This window comes from Anneissia japonica, unplaced genomic scaffold, assembly GCF_011630105.1.
Source record: "Anneissia japonica isolate Jap-2015-1 unplaced genomic scaffold, ASM1163010v1 scaffold287941_len684077_cov200, whole genome shotgun sequence".
Taxonomy (NCBI): Eukaryota; Metazoa; Echinodermata; class Crinoidea; order Comatulida; family Comatulidae; genus Anneissia; species Anneissia japonica.
In genome coordinates this window covers 223013-241895 of record NW_022713799.1, presented here as the reverse complement: position 1 = coordinate 241895, position 18883 = coordinate 223013, and the positions used below count along the sequence as shown (strand labels likewise).

The window sequence follows — 18883 nt, the reverse complement described above, 5'->3', positions numbered from 1 at the left end:
AGTGAATGTGTCAGAGGTGCACATGAAATTGCAAACTTGACATCTGGGTTTACTACATTTAACGTTACCAGAAGAGTGGGAATTCTTATGGAGTTTAGAGGATGAGAGAATAGATTTCAAATTAGGGGATTGTCTTTTGGCTAGTAGGGGAGGGTCTTCAAAAAGGTGGCAAATAGATTTATCTTTATTGAGAATTTTATAGTCAGTTTTAAGTTATATATATATATATATATAATATAATAATAATAATAGAGACATTGATAAAATCAAATGAAACGGTTGACGTATTGGAGGAACATAAATATTTTATTGCACACGAATATTTCGTCCTGTCCTCAAAACTTTCTCAATGTGAATGAACAAAAACTGTTTCATTTGATTTTATCAATGTCTCTATTATTATTATTATATTTACTGGGAACATACGTGCTCGCAATCACATTGATGCCTACTATATATATATATATATATGTGAAGACATTACACACCACGATAAGAACTGAATTGTAATTGAAATACTTTCGTAAAACAAGCTTAATCAGAACATGAAGAAAGTTACTTCAAATTCAATATTTAATCTGAACAATTAACGAATTCATTGAATCAATGGATTGTCATAAACAAAACAAACTGAATGTTTATTAGGAATATTCCAGACCTATTTTAAAGACTCAAGGAACGAAATCAGATGTAGGCCTACGGCCAGGCACGCCTCCTCCCACTGCTAGCTAGGCCGTAGCCTAGTGTAGTCATGAAATCATCGCACGATTTTTACCTGTCTGGACTGACCGAAAAGGTCATTGACTGTATTCCCTATCAAGCATTAAATCTAACCTTCGTATAATAATTTTCCTATAGTGTACTATGCGGAGCTCTACTAATTAACATGTCGACAAGGATGCGAAGCCCCGCCCACAAAGTCACAAAAAACTTAGACAATGGCAGCTAGACTTACCGAGTTGGCGAAGATTTTCTTTGCTATCAACCTTCTTTAAGAAAGAGAATTCAGGGTAGGCGGTATGCAAATAAATCATATATTCATAGTGTTAATCTATCATGGAACATGGCGGGGAAATTGTTGTAAAAGCCTCTGTATTTCGCTCCCAAAGGAAGAGGGAAAAGCCGCATTCAGTCAACCTTGCTGTCGGCAAAGACCAAGTCACTGATGCGCACTGCTCGTGTAAATCTGGGTATCTATAACCAAGCATAGACATATGATGCGCACTGCTCGTGTAAATCTGGGTATCTATAACCAAGCATAGACATCTACTGTAGGCCTAGGCTCACCTATGTTTCGCGTTTAAACCAGCTGTCTAAGGAAATTAAAATGTCCGAGAAAAAGTTTTTGATCACGTGACTAAAGGACGCTCGCTGATTAGTGGGTTTACCTGTCAATCAAATCTCGTCAAGATGTTAATTGCTTAACGTAGTCAGCTTTACGCTAGATATCACATAATTATTCAATTCACTTTCTAATTGCACTTAAAAGAGAAAAAAATTGAGCTTACCCTATCATAAATCCGATTTAGAACACGTGGCACTGCAGGGATCAATTGGGGTTTCAAGGCTTGAATGTCCTGAGTTAAAATCTTCACATCCCCTTGAAAAAAACCAACCTGTGCACCATGTAAGTACACAACACCCTTAAAAAAAGAAATTAAATAAACAAATAATATATTAAACTTCAAACACCTTTGTACTTACTAAGACATACATATTTTATATATATATATATAAATAGTAATAATACTGTAATAAAAACAAAATGAAAAATAAAAAAAACAAAGTAAAAATCTCACCTGTATTGCCCTTTCAAACATGTGAGCTAATGGAAGATAGGAAAAGTGTTTGGAGCTTGTAGTGAATTCAACATTTTCCTAAATATGAAAAAATAAGCTAAAAATAAATACAGTAATTTAAAGCAATGCAGAAAATGAACTAAATTAAGTGACAAACAAGGCAATACAAATAACATTTACACTATAATATTAATCATTATTTACAGTACAGTATGATTATAATGAAGCTGCTTTTATGGGCCATCCATAATTTTAAACATTTTTAAAAGAGTAAAAAACATAAGCTTTAGGGGAAGGGGGTTGAAAGTGTAGGCATATGTACTTGTTTATGAAAAAGATGATTATCTCAAAATGACACAAATTCACATTTTGTTGTGTACTCTTTAAATAACAACAATAAAAAGATTGAAAATATTGGGCATTTCTGGTCTTCTTATTCAATTCAATTTTTTAAAATAAATTTTAATTTGTATAGATCTATTTTTTAATAATGAATAAAGTGATTAAACATAAAAATAATAATAATAATAGGTTTATTCATACTAACCTGTATATGCCTAAAGACACCAGCAATGTCAGCTATCAAGCAGGCATGAGTGAGGACAACACCTTTGGGGAGACCTTTTAATTCAACATACAAACAAAACATCAAGCAAAAATCTTACCAGCCTGACAGGTGTCTACTACTGTAGTAGACTAGAAAAAAAATCTGAAAAAAATGAGTTAGGGGAGTGGAATGTTAGAAGCAATCCACATAGCCAGATATCCTAATTAATCCCTTCTGGTCACCCTAAGCCCTGTTGACACTTGATTTTACGCCTTGTATACAAATGGTGGCCATTTTGAAAAATGGCCGCCAAATTTATCTAAAATGTGCATAAAATTGGAACTAAATAAGCTACAGATATGATTTTGGTGTCTAAACTCATAATTTCTAGACAAGCAACAAACTAGACATATAAAAACTACTGTCACTCAAACCAGAATGGAACATAATTAAAAAATAGATGTTTATTTGTAATCGCAAAATATACGTAAATGTACATAAAATAAGAACGAGTATATAAGCTACTAGTACTTTCACCATAATATGTTGTACAGTAAAGGCCAACTCAGACAGTCGGGTCTGTGTGAGTTGAACGCAGACGCGATGGTGTGCGTTGGGGGCAGTCGCGTAGTAGAATATTAAACGTGTTTAATATTTCTCACGACGGCTTAGGACTGTCCCCGACGATAAATCGGGTCGGGCTGCGTCAGCCGACGCTGTCTGAGCTGGCCTTAAGCCTACGACTTCTGGATCACTTTTTCTTCAGGTCATCTAATAGGCTTGAAAATATCAATATAAAGACGTTTGAGTAACAAAATTCATTGATTGTTTTTAATAAAGTGTCACTTTGATACCAAAAATTATGTTGCTCTAAAATATAATAAGGACAATCTGAATAAAATGACCATCGTCCTTTAAGGTCTAATTGATGATGTTGCAGGCATTTATCATCCGAATATTCCGAATCATTAGTAGACCTGTAATGTATACATTATTTTAATCGATTTCAACATGCTGTGTATAATATTTAATAATATGCCTACTATGATGGATAACCATGTATTTTATTCTTTATTTATTGACATGTTTAAAGTCGGAGGCGGATTTTAAGGAGGGTAGTTATGCAGCCGTGCGGGGGTTATACATTTTTGAAAAAATTAAAAGAAAATATTTTGTCAAAAGCGTTGTATTATTAGATTGCTCGGTGGTAGTAAGTAGGGGCCCATCGCCTTTCCGGGACTCATTTGGACATGGAGGAAGTAAGCGTTTCCCTAGAAAGCACACAGGCATTACATAACTGGTCAAACCTCCATAGTGGGGAATTCTGGGGCATAGTTGAGAGAACCCCTTCTAATAAATCTGCCAAATATTGTGTTTGTGGGATTTCTGTCTATTTGGTTTTTTTTCCGTAAAAATTATAGAAAAAGTTACGTATTGTTAAGCCGTTGTAGGAGAGTGCTGAGTATCAGTGTTACTGTAAGTATTAATAGTGGCTTCTCCAGGGCCCATTTGGACTCAGACTTCGCCCAGAAAGCACATGCGTTACTTAAGGCTTGGTAGTAATGTGCTAGGTAGTAGTAGGAGTGCACCCCTTCCTCCACCCTGAGAGCTCACGAGTTACACAAATTTTAATATGATAAGACATAATTGGACTTTATGGGACAATATATGAAACACTACACCGTTTCTGATATATGTATACTATACACGATATATATATGCAATACATTATTTAGCATTGGAAGAGCTTTCCAACGATACTAAACACGACTACTTTTGGTGAGTTTATATACTTATTCTTATTTTGCACATTTTAAGTATATTTTGCGGTTATTTTAAAACAAATAAACACCTACTGTATTTTTGAATTATGTTCCACTCTGGCATGAGTGACAGTAGATTTTATATGTCTGGTTTGTTTGCCTGTATAGAAATTAATTAGTTTAGACACCAACATCATATCTGTTGCTTATTTAGTTCCAATTATGTGCATTTTCGATAAATTTGGCGGTCATTTTGAAAATCGACATTCTTATATCCATAATATACCGTATGCATTTTTACATTTAATTACATCATTTAATTTCTGATTAATAACAATTCCGATTTTTATCAGCTTTCTCTCACCTGTGGTACCACTTGTGAAACAAACTGTAGCAACATCTTCAGGGGATGGTAGCTTAAAATGAACAAGAATTTAAGAAATAATAGCAAACTTTCCAATACCACCCTCCACCCTATTACATAATATGGAAACAATTGGTGTTTTCTGGTAAAATCTAAAAAAATCCTCAAACCTTGAGTTGCTCATCCAAAATGAGCCAACAGCTTTTCACAATTCAGTTTTCTCCAATTTTACCTCAAAACTTCTTGCAAAACAGCCAATTTAAATAATCATGTTAGAATCAGGGACGAAATTAACAAAAATCTTTAGTATCAGTTGAAATCTAAGTAACTTTAAACTTTAATCTTGAAGTATCCAATTGAATGCTATTGTTCAAGGTTAATAGGTAAAAATCTGCAGTTTATCTCTGAGAGAGCATTGTGTAAAACCCTATTCAGACCATCAAATTGTATTGTAATTGTATTTGACTAAATTAGGTCCTGTCTCTTATACACATCTAGATGTGTATAAGAGACAGTAATGAAGCTGCTTTTATGGGCCATCCATAATTTTAAACATTTTTAAAAGAGTACAAAACATAAGCTTTAGGGGAAGGGGGTTGAAAGTGTAGGCATAAGTACTCGTTTATGAAAAAGATGATTATCTCAAAATGACACAAATTCACATTTTGTTGTGTACTCTTTAAATAACAACAATAAAAATATTGAAAATATTGGGCATTTCTAGTCTTCTTATTCAATGCAATTTTTTAAAAATAAATTTTAATTTGTATAGGTCTATTTTTTAATAATGAATAAAGTGATTAAACATAAAAATAACAATAATAATAGGTTTATTCATACTAACCTGCATATGCCTAAAGACACCAGCAATGTCAGCTATCAAGCAGGCATGAGTGAGGACAACACCTTTGGGTAGACCTTTTAATTCAACATACAAACAAAACATCAAGCAAAAATCTTACCAGCCTGACAGGTGTGTACTAATACCTTAATACACCTGACAACTCTCGTGCATGAGCAACTACTTTTATGTCTCACGTATATGTTGTATTATCTCACGCATCATAAAAATTTAAAAGATAAATGTAAATCATACCCTAAAATTCATAAACATAAATGAAGTGAATTCGTCATTAAAATGCGAGTACAGGCCATATAAAGCTACCGTAAAACCTCAAATTGAAGCCCTGCGCTTCTTTTTTTATGCAAACTTTGGATAGGCTTCTTTTCGAGACCAATTTTGCAAAATAAAGAGGGAGCTTCTTTTTAAAATGAATGCTGTAAATTTTCGGAATTAGTACTATAAAACAATAACTAGGGCCTAGTACTGTAACATTAATCTGTGTTATGGAGTGTATTAACTCGCATTAAATCACCTAAACTACTGCATCCATGTTTTTGTTTCTTTTGAAATTTATCTTGAAAAGAAGCCAACTATACAGCATCAGCCCGTGGGCTTCTTTTCAAGGCTAATTTTGCAAACTGAAGAGGGGGCTTCATTTCTCAAGATTAAGACCATTGGGCTTCAATTCAAGGCTTTATGGTATACCAACTGATGACAGTAATTGGTAGCAGTTGCACCTCTACAATTAAAAAAATTAACATAGAGGGTGCTCTATTTTGTGATTTTTACAGGGCACTATATACAAATTTTATTTAAATTTTTTTTGTCTCAAGCATCAAATGCTAACAAAGTTGGCAGGTATACCTTAAACTTTCAGGAAGTTTTTGCAGTGGTTAAAGGAAATTTCGAACAAATGTAAGTTGGATAATTGTGATCGGTTTGCCACAAATTTAAGTTATTCTTGGATGTGAATTGCTGTTATTATAAATGAACTTCCACGGACATCTGCATTCTAATTTTTAACACTTAAATGTTTCATTCATCATATTTACATTTCATTATTCCATCACCATCAAAATATTGTCAAATATTTCCATCATCTAAGAAAGAGCAGCTTAGCTCAGTTGGCTAATCTAGTGGTAGCCACTGTGTGTGCGCTGAACAGTGGAGATCTCTAGGTTTCCGGTTCAATTCCCATCGCTGCTTCTCCTTGTGTTTCAGCTAGAGGGCCGACATAAAAGTTACATAGCGCACCGTCTTTCGGATGAGACGTTTAAGCCATTGGTCCCAGTACACTCTTCAGAAAAGAGTAGGCCGGGATTGTCTCCCGGTGTACTGACCAATCTAGACTTTCATGGGCTATCCTTGGTGTTTACACCGAATAAATCCAATCCAATCCAATCTTATACAGTACCAACATAATACACTATATAAGTCTACCATTATTATTATTATCATAATAAATATAATCACAGAAGTACTGCATGATGTCATAATCACCTCTGCCACGTTTGCATTTTTACATTTAATTACATCATTTAATTTCTGATTAATAACAATTCCGATTTTTATCAGCTTTCTCTCACCTGTGGTACCACTTGTGAAACAAACTGTAGCAACATCTTCAGGGGATGGTAGCTTAAAATGAACAAGAATTTAAGAAATAATAGCAAACTTTCCAATACCACCCTCCACCCTATTACATAATATGGAAACAATTGGTGTTTTCTGGTAAAATCTAAAAAAATCCTCAAACCTTGAGTTGCTCATCCAAAATGAGCCAACAGCTTTTCACAATTCAGTTTTCTCCAATTTTACCTCAAAACTTCTTGCAAAACAGCCAATTTAAATAATCATGTTAGAATCAGGGACGAAATTAACAAAAATCTTTAGTATCAGTTGAAATCTAAGTAACTTTAAACTTTAATCTTGAAGTATCCAATTGAATGCTATTGTTCAAGGTTAATAGGTAAAAATCTGCAGTTTATCTCTGAGAGAGCATTGTGTAAAACCCTATTCAGACCATCAAATTGTATTGTAATTGTATTTGACTAAATTAGGTCATGATGATATCACATCATTACCATATATATGGCAAATCATGACTTTATATGGACATACAACAGTTTTTGCTCAAAGAAATTTGATAGTGTACATAGAGCTTAGGAACAAAAGAAATAAATAATAAATATTTGTTTTAATACGAACATCATAAAGTAAATGTGTACGCTGAACCATGGAGATGGTCCCCGGTTCAGTTCCCATCGCTGCCTCTCCTTGTGTTTCAGCTAGAGAGCTGAAAAACAAGTTACTATAGCGCACCGTCTTTCGGTGAGACGTTTAAGCCGTTGATCCCATGTGCATTATGGCCCATGTGCACGTTAAAGAATGCAGTACACTCTTCGGAAAAGAGTAGGGGATTGTCTCCCAGTGTACTGCCCGATCACCACCAGAAGGACCCCACTGGAAATAAGTCTTCTTCTAGACTTTCGTGGGCTATCCTTGGTGTTTACACCGAATAAATCCAATCCAATCCAATGTTTCATTGTTAACCTCAATCTACCACTTTATTAAGTTTAGTATTTCTGTACTTACCTTTCATTGAGGATATAGTATATATAATTCACACATAGATTGGTATAATATTTCCCTAGCACTAGGTGGACAATTCATGAGCATTACCTGTTCTTTGTGTGGGTGCTCCTGGCCAAGCTTCAACATTCCATCAAATCTTATCACTTCTACTCCTTTGCTTTCACCAGCTGATTTCAATTCTGCACTTACTTCACCCACCATCAGAACAATTATCTTCAATGAAGGTGTTTCCTCTGCCTTTTCCAAAAGTTTGTATATTTTCTCAGTCGTGTCCAAGAACACCACAGGAATCACAGCTTGAAGATAAAAACAAAAATTGATGCCAAATGGGACAACCTGAGTCATACAACAGAAGCAGCCTGGGAATCACCTAGTACAAATGTACTTAGTAAATTTAATTGGGTTCTAATTTCAAATAAATATATTAATGATTGTAATATTCTTGTTTATAAAATTTTAAATAATATGGCACCATCTCACTTAACATACTTGTTCTCTTTCAATGATTACAGCTATGACTTTCGTAAAAGTAAAACAAATGTATATGTTCCCAAACCTAAGACTAATTACAAAAAAAGAAGTATCTCATATCATGGTGCTATTGAATGGAAATAAATTAAGCCCTGGTGCTCAGTCTTCTACCAATTTAACTATTTTCAAAAACCACATTTGTACTAATAATTAATGAAACCAAAGTTTAATAGTATGAACATTGTATAAATCCTTATTTTGATGTTTTCTTGCCTTGTTTTATTTATATTTTACATTCCTTTTTGTAATTTTCTGTTTTCTCTTCTTTTCCATAGTTTATTTTGCCTTTTTTAAGTATAGATTACAGTACTTTTATACTGTATTTATACTATTTTGTTGACTTTTGCACACAGTACTGTTTAACAATTATATTTTGTATCTATTCTATTTAATTTCTGCATTTAACTTTTGCTTTTTATGATGTACCTTTATGTGTAATTTGTTAATTGTAAATAAGGTATCTCACAGCCATAATGAAAAACAGCATTGTATTTGTTGATTTGTGCTTCATGAATAAATAAAGTTTTATTACTGCATCATCATTATAATTCATTCTTCCATTAGGTCCAATACATATTACATTTAAATCTGAACTTACCTCTTTAACTGATTGGCTTCTTAAAACACACTGTGCCTTTAAACATTATTCTTTGAATTGGTGCATTACAAGTTTTTTTATTATTATTAAGCTCAGTGGTCTAGTGGTTAAGACATCAGGTTAGATACCTGGAGGTCGTGAGTTCGATTTCCACCAAAATCACTTGCGAATTTGCTAGCATTTGGGGACGTACTGAGTATTCAGTACAACAACATGTCAGGTAGGGCAAAACATCCTATTATCCTATTATTATATTATAGAGGGATGCACAATGTTTACTATACCTTGATTAATTATATGAACGCATGCATCAGGACCTAATGTGTCATAGAGTGGTACAGTTACCATGTTGAATCGGAAGCAAGCTTGTTCTACAATAACCCACTGAAAATAGATCAAATAGAAACATATATCATCATTATCATTTCATTTCATTTTCATTTATTTATTGGACATCAAGCGGTCCATGGGTTGTGTCAGCAACAATGCGCCCTAACACGAATGTGTTCGCAACCTCTGTACAAACAACAGATTACGTAGTTAAAATTCAGATATTTACAACTTCAATAAAATACAATTCAAAGACCAACAAATTAAAAGGTCCAGTAAAATAGATGTAAAAAAAGTTAAAAAAAAAAATATATATATACAATTGAAAAGCGATGGGTTTATGGAAGTGAAATATTAATAAAATGATATTGCACAGAATCAGCGAATTGCAATTTATAAAAAACAAGGAGGTGTTTTCTGAACTCTCCTAGATACCCTTCTTTTCTTTAAACTTTTTCAATGCGGCCTATGTTACTTGCAGTTCTTGGGCCCCATGCCGGTAAACCGTATTCAAGAATTGTTAGGACAACAGCTTTGTAAAGACATGAAATAGCGTCTGGAGAGCAATTACCAGCAACAGAAAAAATAATTTTTTTTTTCATCTTCTGGTACCCTGCACAACCTCATCCAATAACCTCTTAATGGAGTATATTTGCACAACGCTAAATGCTATGCATCACTGCTCGCAGATGTGTTAACACTTCTCCCACCCTTTTTTAAAATTAATGGCTTCGCTTTAAGTTTTTTACTTTTAATTAATATTTCAAATTCTTCCTTACTGCTTTGGAAAAAAAAAATGTATATAATGTACATTATCCAACAAATGTTGAAATAATAATTTATTAAATCAATCCTTCCTGCAAAACAGATAATATCGGTTATCAGAAAATATAATTGTATTTTATAATTTAGAGAAAATTGCTCCTAAAGACAAAAACTGAGATGCATGTGTTTTGTTTGAGGTATCTGAAAGGGAAAAAAGAAGATCTAGCCCTTTTAGATGATTTGGAAGAGAAACATTTATAAGAAATGATTTGACCTTACAGATTTTATGCCAATTCTAAAACCATCAGGTTGTTTGTCCATATATAAATAAGCATATGCACTTTAAAGTTTAACATTTCCATACTATTGGAACTGTGCCATAAAAAAATCCGTGGCCCCATCAATTCCATAGCTTAGGAGCAGATGCCATCCCACCTGACCACATATCGGACTCATTCAAGGTTAACTTTAATGAATTAGAAGAAAAAAATTATTAGAATCTATTCTTGAACTTCCTGTTGGATGTATTTAAGAATTAAAACCATCACTACAATTTCCTTTTCAGCAACCACTTAACCACAAGTTCTCGTACAGTACTTATAAGGATTTATTTCACACCAAAGGTGTAAACATAATTTGTGTCAACTTTCATACCTTATTTATTCAACTTGCCTTAAATCAGTGATGGTCAGATACAACTTTTTTTTTTTTTATCAAAACAGCAGAATTAAACCCAAAGTTTTGCTTAATGCATTTATATTAAAAATGAAATTTATAGTACTTAAAATTATTTTATAGTAATATATATATATAGTTTTCCTAGGACAGAAGTTTACAAGCATGTAAACATCTTTTTAAAACTTTCTTGGTTGTTTTTAGGCACTTTGATTTTGAAGGTAAAATTTTCTCCATGAGGTTTTTTTTTTGTTGTTTTGAGACCTGAAAGTGGGTGACAGAAATAGAAATTTTATATTCACAATCTAGTCTTGTTATCTATCTTCACCATTTGGTTTTTGGATCTGCCAACCAAGCAGCAATGGTAAAAGATAACTCACCTCTGGTCTGTTGTTGGAATAAATACCGATATATGTACTCTGACCGGAGGCATACCCCTTCTCAACTATTGCTGAGCCTACAGCAAATGCACGGTCTAGCACCTGAAAATAAAATAGCATTTAATATAAAAATATTATGAAAAGAATCAATAGTGAAATAATTTGTATCAAATCGTTTGTTACATAGAAACTATCTTAAATTGTTTTTGTATAGTGCAGGTACTGTGTATTGTAAACAATGTTTTATAAATTGCTTTGAACACAAGTTGAATTATGAAGTGTTGTTATTATGTACATTAATAGAATACATACACATTATGAAGGCTACTTTAAAAACAAATTTACAATAATTCCTGAAAAACAAATAAAGTGGGAACACTGTTTTGACTAACAAATTTATTTAAGGCACAAGCTCTTGCTACTGTAGGTCTAGCTACATTTTTCTAAAGCTTTTCTCTTACTAGGGGATTTTTCAGCATAGGAGTTAGAAGAGTTTGCCAAGTTGCTAACTTGGCAAACTCGGAAAAACTTGTAGGACGATTCAGGAAGCTCCGGGAGAACTCTTACTCACTCGTAGCAGCCTTGAAATTGTGGCGCTAATTTTGAACATGTTCAAAATTAGTGCTACAAGTAGACAACTTGTATTAAACTCGAAAGACTCGTAGGTAATTTGTTGAGTACTCGGGGTACTCCTACCTAACTCGTACACTACTCGGGATACTCGTTGGCAGTTTTGTAATCCACAAGTTTGATGCGAGCACCCCGAAATGAGTATGAGTTAAGTACGAGCACACAGAGTTGGTTACAATCACCAGGAACATTTGGTCAAAATGCTCGTACCTAACTTGTATCTAATTCGGTACAAACTTGTTACACTCGTAATAATCTAATTGTAAAGCTTGTAGTAAACTCAGTGCTTCACTCGGCATAATTCGTATATAACTCATAACCAACTCCGTATAGGTTGTACTTCTCTTGTAGCTAACAAGTAGTAAGCTCGTATAGAGGTCCTTTCCCAAGCAATTAAATTACAAATTTTTAACTCATTGAACTCGTACAACTCTTGGATGAAATCAACCTAGGTGGGAGAGGGGCTTAAGTCTTCAATTACTAACTGTAAATTAAATAGCTCTTTGTTCATTTCAAGTTTTTAAAATATTTGCTTTTGTGCTTTTAATGAAGTTCTTTTATAAATTAATTTCTTTATTTGTTCAGGTATAAAAATATAAAACAATTACAAACAGCATCAAAATATATATACACAACATCAAAATCACGATCATCCCAGCAAACACAAAACGTTCTTATAATGTTCGCAAATGATGTGGTTTGGTATGTCACAAAATAATGTTCACACAATGTTGTAAGAACGTTCAAAAGTTGTGACATTGTGAAATTAGGTTATAAGTACGTACATATAGTTCTACAAACATAATATTGTTAGCTGGGATAACATCACAAATAAAAAACAACAAAGTAAATACAAAACAGGAAAATGCTAAAGATAAAAAACAAAAAACAAAATAAAACAAATCATAAAAAAATACCAAAGTAGATCTAAATATTATTATAATTAATATTATTATTTTTGGCATTAATTATCATTAAATTATTAAGTTGATTATTTTACAAATATTAAAGTTTTACAGTAGGAAGGAAAAATTTAGAATTTTTCTATGCGAATTATATACCACATAATTATTTTATTCATATTTTGATATACAGTACTCTATTATCTCAATTCAGCTATGTGCTACTATGATAATTTCAATAAAGATACCTTGATGAACTATCACTTTGATTATTTACATTCTTCAAAATCTACATCTCTACCATTATCTTAAATCTATGTAGCTAATAGTTATTTTTGAGCTACAATGATACTTTTGGTTTCACTTCCTATTCAAAAACAAATTCAAGCAATTGAAATCCAAGTTGTCCTTTGAAAAATAATTGAATGGTATGCATTCCACTTCTCAGCAGTGAAATAATTTGATTAACAGTAGTAAAGTACTACAAAGCTTTATTCACTTCACAGTCGGCTTAATCCTTGGCTTAAAAAAACCACTTACCTCCTGATAGGACAACCAATTGTAAGACTCTGTTGGCCCAGGTCTCCAACCAAGACATGGTCCATTATCTGTTCAAAAAGAGCAGAAACAGAATTCAGTATAACATTTATATACTGAATTTTGGCAAAGGACACAAACCGCTCTCGCTGTTTTCGAAAGAGACAATAGGAATGCTGTTATTCCTGTGTGTACCACATGGCTTTGCTACACCCTCTGGATGATCAACTCAATCGGCCTCCACCATACAGCTTAGGCCAATGTTCCATAAGCATATCAGTGATGAACCTATCCCATCTATTAGCTGCCTGCTTCTCTATTAAAAATTTCAACTCGGTAGAGTTTAAAACCTGTCTTTTTGATTGAGATATGTACAGGGCATGTACAGGCTGGGTCTTTATTTTACTCAGTTCATTATAAACTTTTACTCTTTATACCAAATTCACATTTGTGGTGGCAGCACTTGCTCTCTTCTACTTTGTAATTTAAGATATTTTTTGATATCAACATATTGTCTAAAATTTAGGGCAGCATTTTATATCTCCATGACCTCACACAGTAAACACATCATTGAATCTGTATAGAAAAATTCAATACAAAGAGGACATACTCGCACGACAACTTATCAAACGGACTGAAGGTTTTAACACAATATGCATACCATCCGCCACAATATGCATACCATACCATCCATTGTTGTGGCTTGAACTCCTAACCTTGAGGTCGGGGGTTCGAAACTCTCACTGTCCAAGTCGCTTGTGTCCTTGGGCAAGACACTCTATCTACCATTGTAATGAAATATTCAGTTAGATGTATGAAAGTTGTTTTTTTTTTTTTTTTTTTTTTTTTTGGAAATATTTCCATTTATACTTTTTAAAATTAAGTTTTACAATTCCTTCACTTAGGATGCTGTGGGTTGTGGGCTTATACTCTTTATACTTATCACCCACTGCATCTATTAATGTTTTTTTACTGTAATTTTTTTCTCGTTAAATGTTTGGGGTATGAGCATTTTCAATTGATACTGGGCATTAAACAGCTTAGCTCAGTCGGCTAATCTGGTGGTAGCCGCTGTGTGTGCGCTGAACCGTGGAGATCTCTAGGTCCCCGATTCAATTCCCATCGCTGCCTCTCCTTGTGTTTCAGCTAGAGGGCTGAAATGCAAGTTACAATAGCGCACCGTCTTTCGGATAAGACGTTTAAGCCGTTGGTCCCTTGTGCATTTATGGCCCATGTGCATGTTAAAGAATGCAGTACACTCTTTGGAAAAGAGTAGGGGATTGTCTCCCGGTGTACTTCCCAATCACCAACAGAAGGACCTCACTTCTTCTAGACTTTCGTGGGCTATCCTTGGTGTTTACACCGAATAAATCCAATCCAATATAATTAAGATGTGTGTAGTGAAATCTGGAAAACCTTTAAAAATGCTTATTTTAATGCAAGTAATTAAATTTCTATGAAATGCAATTTTTGCTATCATCCAGATATTTTACTACTAAAATCTTTAAATTGATTACAATACCAGCAAAATTAAGGGTCTGGCCTACAATTAAATAAACAATAATACAGTATGTGTGTGTGTTAATTGGAAATTTAAATATTTTCAGTTAAATGTTAAAAACATTTACAAGGAAATTCAAATATTGAATTTTATTTAATAATTGCTAAACACAGACAGTATACGAACAATGATATACAATATGGTGGATGGCAAAGCAAAGTATAATACAGTCTGTTGGCAACTGTAGGTTCATGCAGAAAATGCAATCAAAGGGTTTTGTGTATGTAAAATTGTTATGCTAATTATACACACAATTCATTTGTTACATGCTGCTTGAATTTCACTTGTGTACAATACTACATCCAAAACAAACACATCTATAAGTAGGCATAAAGTATAGTAAATTGATGAAAAGAAAAATAATCAAGGAAAAATCTGTACGTCATGAATCATGGCGGAATTAGTTACTGCCATGCATGAACCATGATTTAATTCAGGCTAAGTGTAATAATTAATTATCACATTTAAATCATTCATTACATTTTATTTGCTTTTTTCCATAACAAGTACAATACACATCCTGTACGTCGTGGAGGCGGAGCTCTTTTTTTTTTTAATAATGCATTGTGGCTGGCGTAGTGCGCGCATGGATATACATTTAATGATGATTTGAGATGATGTGAGATGCTGCAGCTGCGTAGTTTTGTGGTGGGCTGCTTGATAGGCCATCGGAACTTTATCTTAATGATAAAGATAGAAACCCGTGAATTATTTGAAAGCTCAAACCATGGATAAAATTAATTGATTCACCAGACAAGGAGGTAGGCTTTTCTCATAGAATTTCTGGTTTTTTTTTTCTTAAGTGCTGGCTTAGCCAGTAGTATGTAATTATTTCATAGTACACTAGAAAAGTAGCTGACTACTACTAGTACTACTCGCTCGGCCTACCACTACTACAAGGGTTACTATTAGCAGTACCTTCTGAGCATGTGTGCGAATACAGAAAAACAAACAATCAATTGACACTAAGCGGTGACTTATCATTGTCAGCTTATTTAGCGATACTTTATTTAGCGATAACATAGTTTAGATTTACATAGAAATAAACTGTTGATTGTTAATGTTCATTGTTCGAAAAAAGATAACAAGCTAAGTGATTATAGGGTAAGTTCCGTCGTTGCGCCGTCGATATACCGTCGATATGCTGATTACTGAAAGATAATCACCAACGAAAAGTCGACGGCAAATAGACGTCTACTTAATTACCACCGGGCAGTACACATTTATAAGAATCAATTCAAACATTACTCACAGGTAAAAAACAAAATTTGAACAAAGCATGATTTATTGTAGTTGTTCATGATCTTAATAATATGCTCACTTGATATAACAAACAATAAATTCATGCTACCATTTGTAAAGTGACATAATCACTCCAAAATCCCTCCTTTTGGATTTGTCCAAGAGTATAGATCCAGGTGCTCTTTATCAGTACTGCTGAGAGACAGAGCAAACCAACCAAAAAATAACAAATAACTACAATAACCTCAGATATATTTACTATGCATACTTACTACTTTGTGCCAATCCACGGACAAATGCTTGGTAAAGTGTTCTGCCATCTTCATAGGTGTAAGAAAGTAGATCCGGAGTGCCATCCTCTCTGATTTTTGTGAATGGAGAGATATGAATCCGTTCATCGCCCTGGGAAAATAATTACAGAATAAACATTGATTCAGAATTTACCAACTGTAATGACATTAGGGCGATGAGCAGGTGAAGATTTGTGGGGGGGGGGGGCAAACCAGCCCCGTTCCCCCTCCTTTTAAAAAAAAATGTAAAAAAGAAAGAAAGAAAAAGTAATAATATGATCACCCAAAACGCCTCAGAGGTTATTTTCGGGCACCTAGGGTAGTGTTGTCTCGATCGGCCCCACTTTCGTCCCCACCCCATTCGGACATCTCTGGATCCACCCCTGGTGAGTCTGGGAATGATAAAAGCTGATGACAATGATGTTGATGAGAATGTTGAGGATGAACATCATAATGATGTAGGTGTACTCTACCATAATGACGGTAACGATAAATGACCTGATAAATGATCAGGATGATGAAAATAAGAATGAAAATATGGATGATAGGGTGATGATGACGGTGATGGTGATAATATTGATTAGAAATTGATATTTTATAAAAATGACTATTTAGATAATTGATGACAATGATGTTGACAATGAATATGATGATAAAGATGAATTGGAGGATCGATGCCTTCAAGTTCAAGTTTCTCTTTACTGTCACGTAAATGAAATTCTTCTCACAAATGAATGATATTGTACATACTTACAGGAAGCAAAACTGATTGTTTCTGAAGACTACCAGGCGATGTAAAGTGTCTTTTCTGAACAACAAGGTAAATAGTGGTTCCTATGGCAACAGTTGCTGCACCATAAACAAGTAGTTTATAAGTCAGTGCATCCCATACATCATCCATAACTGATACTTCCTCACTGAGTAGAGGCAAAGCTACAAAAGGTTAAATGTTAACAAAGTTTATTTTATTTGCATAGGGACCAGTGGTGGTGCTTTGATTTAAATGCCCAATGGTTGAGGGGTAGGTGGTCTAAGCTGCTCGACAGGGTGCATGATGATTGAGTCTGTTCCGACTTCCAGCATGGGGAGACTTGAGACTCCTATGATTGTAGAGGTATCTGTAAAATTGTGAAGGGTGGGCATTTGCACCCGTCGGACAGGCCTGGACCCCTGTCGTGCGAAGCACGACTGCATCGTAGGATAAAAAATTTTGTGCCGTCGACCCCTTGGCTCAGACCCCTCCGTTGGACATGTCAGACTCCTTGTCGGCAAATTTCTGGCACAGCCGCTGTTTGTGTCCTAACAAAGAAGATTTGTCACCAATAGTATCAGGTACGTATGGCGCTGTGTTATTAGCACTAATGTAAGCCTACTGTATTATTAGGCCAGAACCCTGATGAAATACACACAATAAATGAATGAAGATTTGAAAAACAAGCAATTATGAACAAATTACTGTATACTATGCCTTCAGAAACCAGAACATTTTTCATAACAATAACAAATATTGTTTACCTATTATATTTTATTGCCGATTCGCTAAAATCTAGTGCGAACTTAAACCTAGGCTAAAATATACAGTAGTAGTTTGTAGGCCAAAGTGTAATGTACTGTACTGGTATAAATAATATCAGTAAAGGAAAAAAATCACTTATCCATAACCCATCGCGTGCCGGGGAATGGAAAGCACCACATCTGGTCGCTAGACCGGTTACAGTATAGTATTTCCCAGGCTTACGATTCCGATAAGTACATTATACCTATACTATAATCCGTTAGACGAGCAATGTTATCTTGCAGGTTGGAGATGGTTGGAGCATCGACTTATCGGTGCGGTAATACTGATTAATGATCAAGATAATTATAATTTACCACAAATAAACGAAGAACTTACTTTATTGTCTGTCTCATAAAACACATGCGGATGTAGATATAATATCTCGCGATTTGCTAAGCACGGCGTGCAAAGCCTGATACCACCACCACACATGAGCTGTTAAATGTAATTGTTGACCTACTTTTTATTAATGCACCACGCGTGCGGGTAGCATGTGGTCGGGTTCTCAAGTTGAACAAAAGCTGAAAAAAGTACAACTTTCCAACCTAGAGCGTGAAAAGGGTTCATTCCCATAAAAAACGAATTACCCGCTCATCCTGCACTTACAAGCAAGTTATTCGACTGCAAATAGAAAGAATAAAATGTATCACATCCCTCTCCTTTTATGCAGGGGTGGGCGCCAGCGGAGCAGTGGAGAGGGGATTTGCGCGGTGGAGAGAGCTCCCCAACCAGTATTAAAATTAAAAAAAATAAAAAACATTTTGTCCGGGAGAAAAAAAAAAATTCACATATTAGACTATAATCGATTAAATAAGACTTTCATTCATTCATTCATTCATTCATACTAACATTTATTTTCTTTCATTGGTATGAGTTACAAAAACAATATACAATATCATAAAAGAAAAGAAAAAATGAGAATAATAACATGCAATGAAAAAAGACTCGGTCCCGAAAAGAGAAGTCTTGAGT

General features: G+C 34.2%; 1 protein-coding gene across 2 annotated transcripts in view; it reads right to left on the bottom strand.

The window, feature by feature from the left end:
* The window catches only part of LOC117108760 (long-chain-fatty-acid--CoA ligase 5-like), a 34206-nt gene that overhangs the window by 12624 nt on the left and 2699 nt on the right, over nucleotides 1-18883 (bottom strand). Inside the window, exons 1-11 of one of the 2 annotated variants that reach the window (XM_033250904.1) lie at nucleotides 18248-18396; nucleotides 17108-17286; nucleotides 16336-16465; nucleotides 13264-13331; nucleotides 11192-11293; nucleotides 9326-9425; nucleotides 8000-8208; nucleotides 6904-6955; nucleotides 2347-2420; nucleotides 1800-1877; nucleotides 1509-1643 (exon numbers count right to left, since the gene is read on the bottom strand). In XM_033250904.1, the coding sequence (XP_033106795.1) occupies nucleotides 1509-1643; nucleotides 1800-1877; nucleotides 2347-2420; nucleotides 6904-6955; nucleotides 8000-8208; nucleotides 9326-9425; nucleotides 11192-11293; nucleotides 13264-13331; nucleotides 16336-16465; nucleotides 17108-17254 (1095 nt within the window). In that variant the 5' untranslated portion in view covers nucleotides 17255-17286; nucleotides 18248-18396. Of the gene's footprint in view, nucleotides 1-1508; nucleotides 1644-1799; nucleotides 1878-2346; nucleotides 2421-6903; nucleotides 6956-7999; nucleotides 8209-9325; nucleotides 9426-11191; nucleotides 11294-13263; nucleotides 13332-16335; nucleotides 16466-17107; nucleotides 17287-18247; nucleotides 18397-18883 lie in introns of those variants that run through there. The other variant, XM_033250903.1, reaches the window with a different exon arrangement.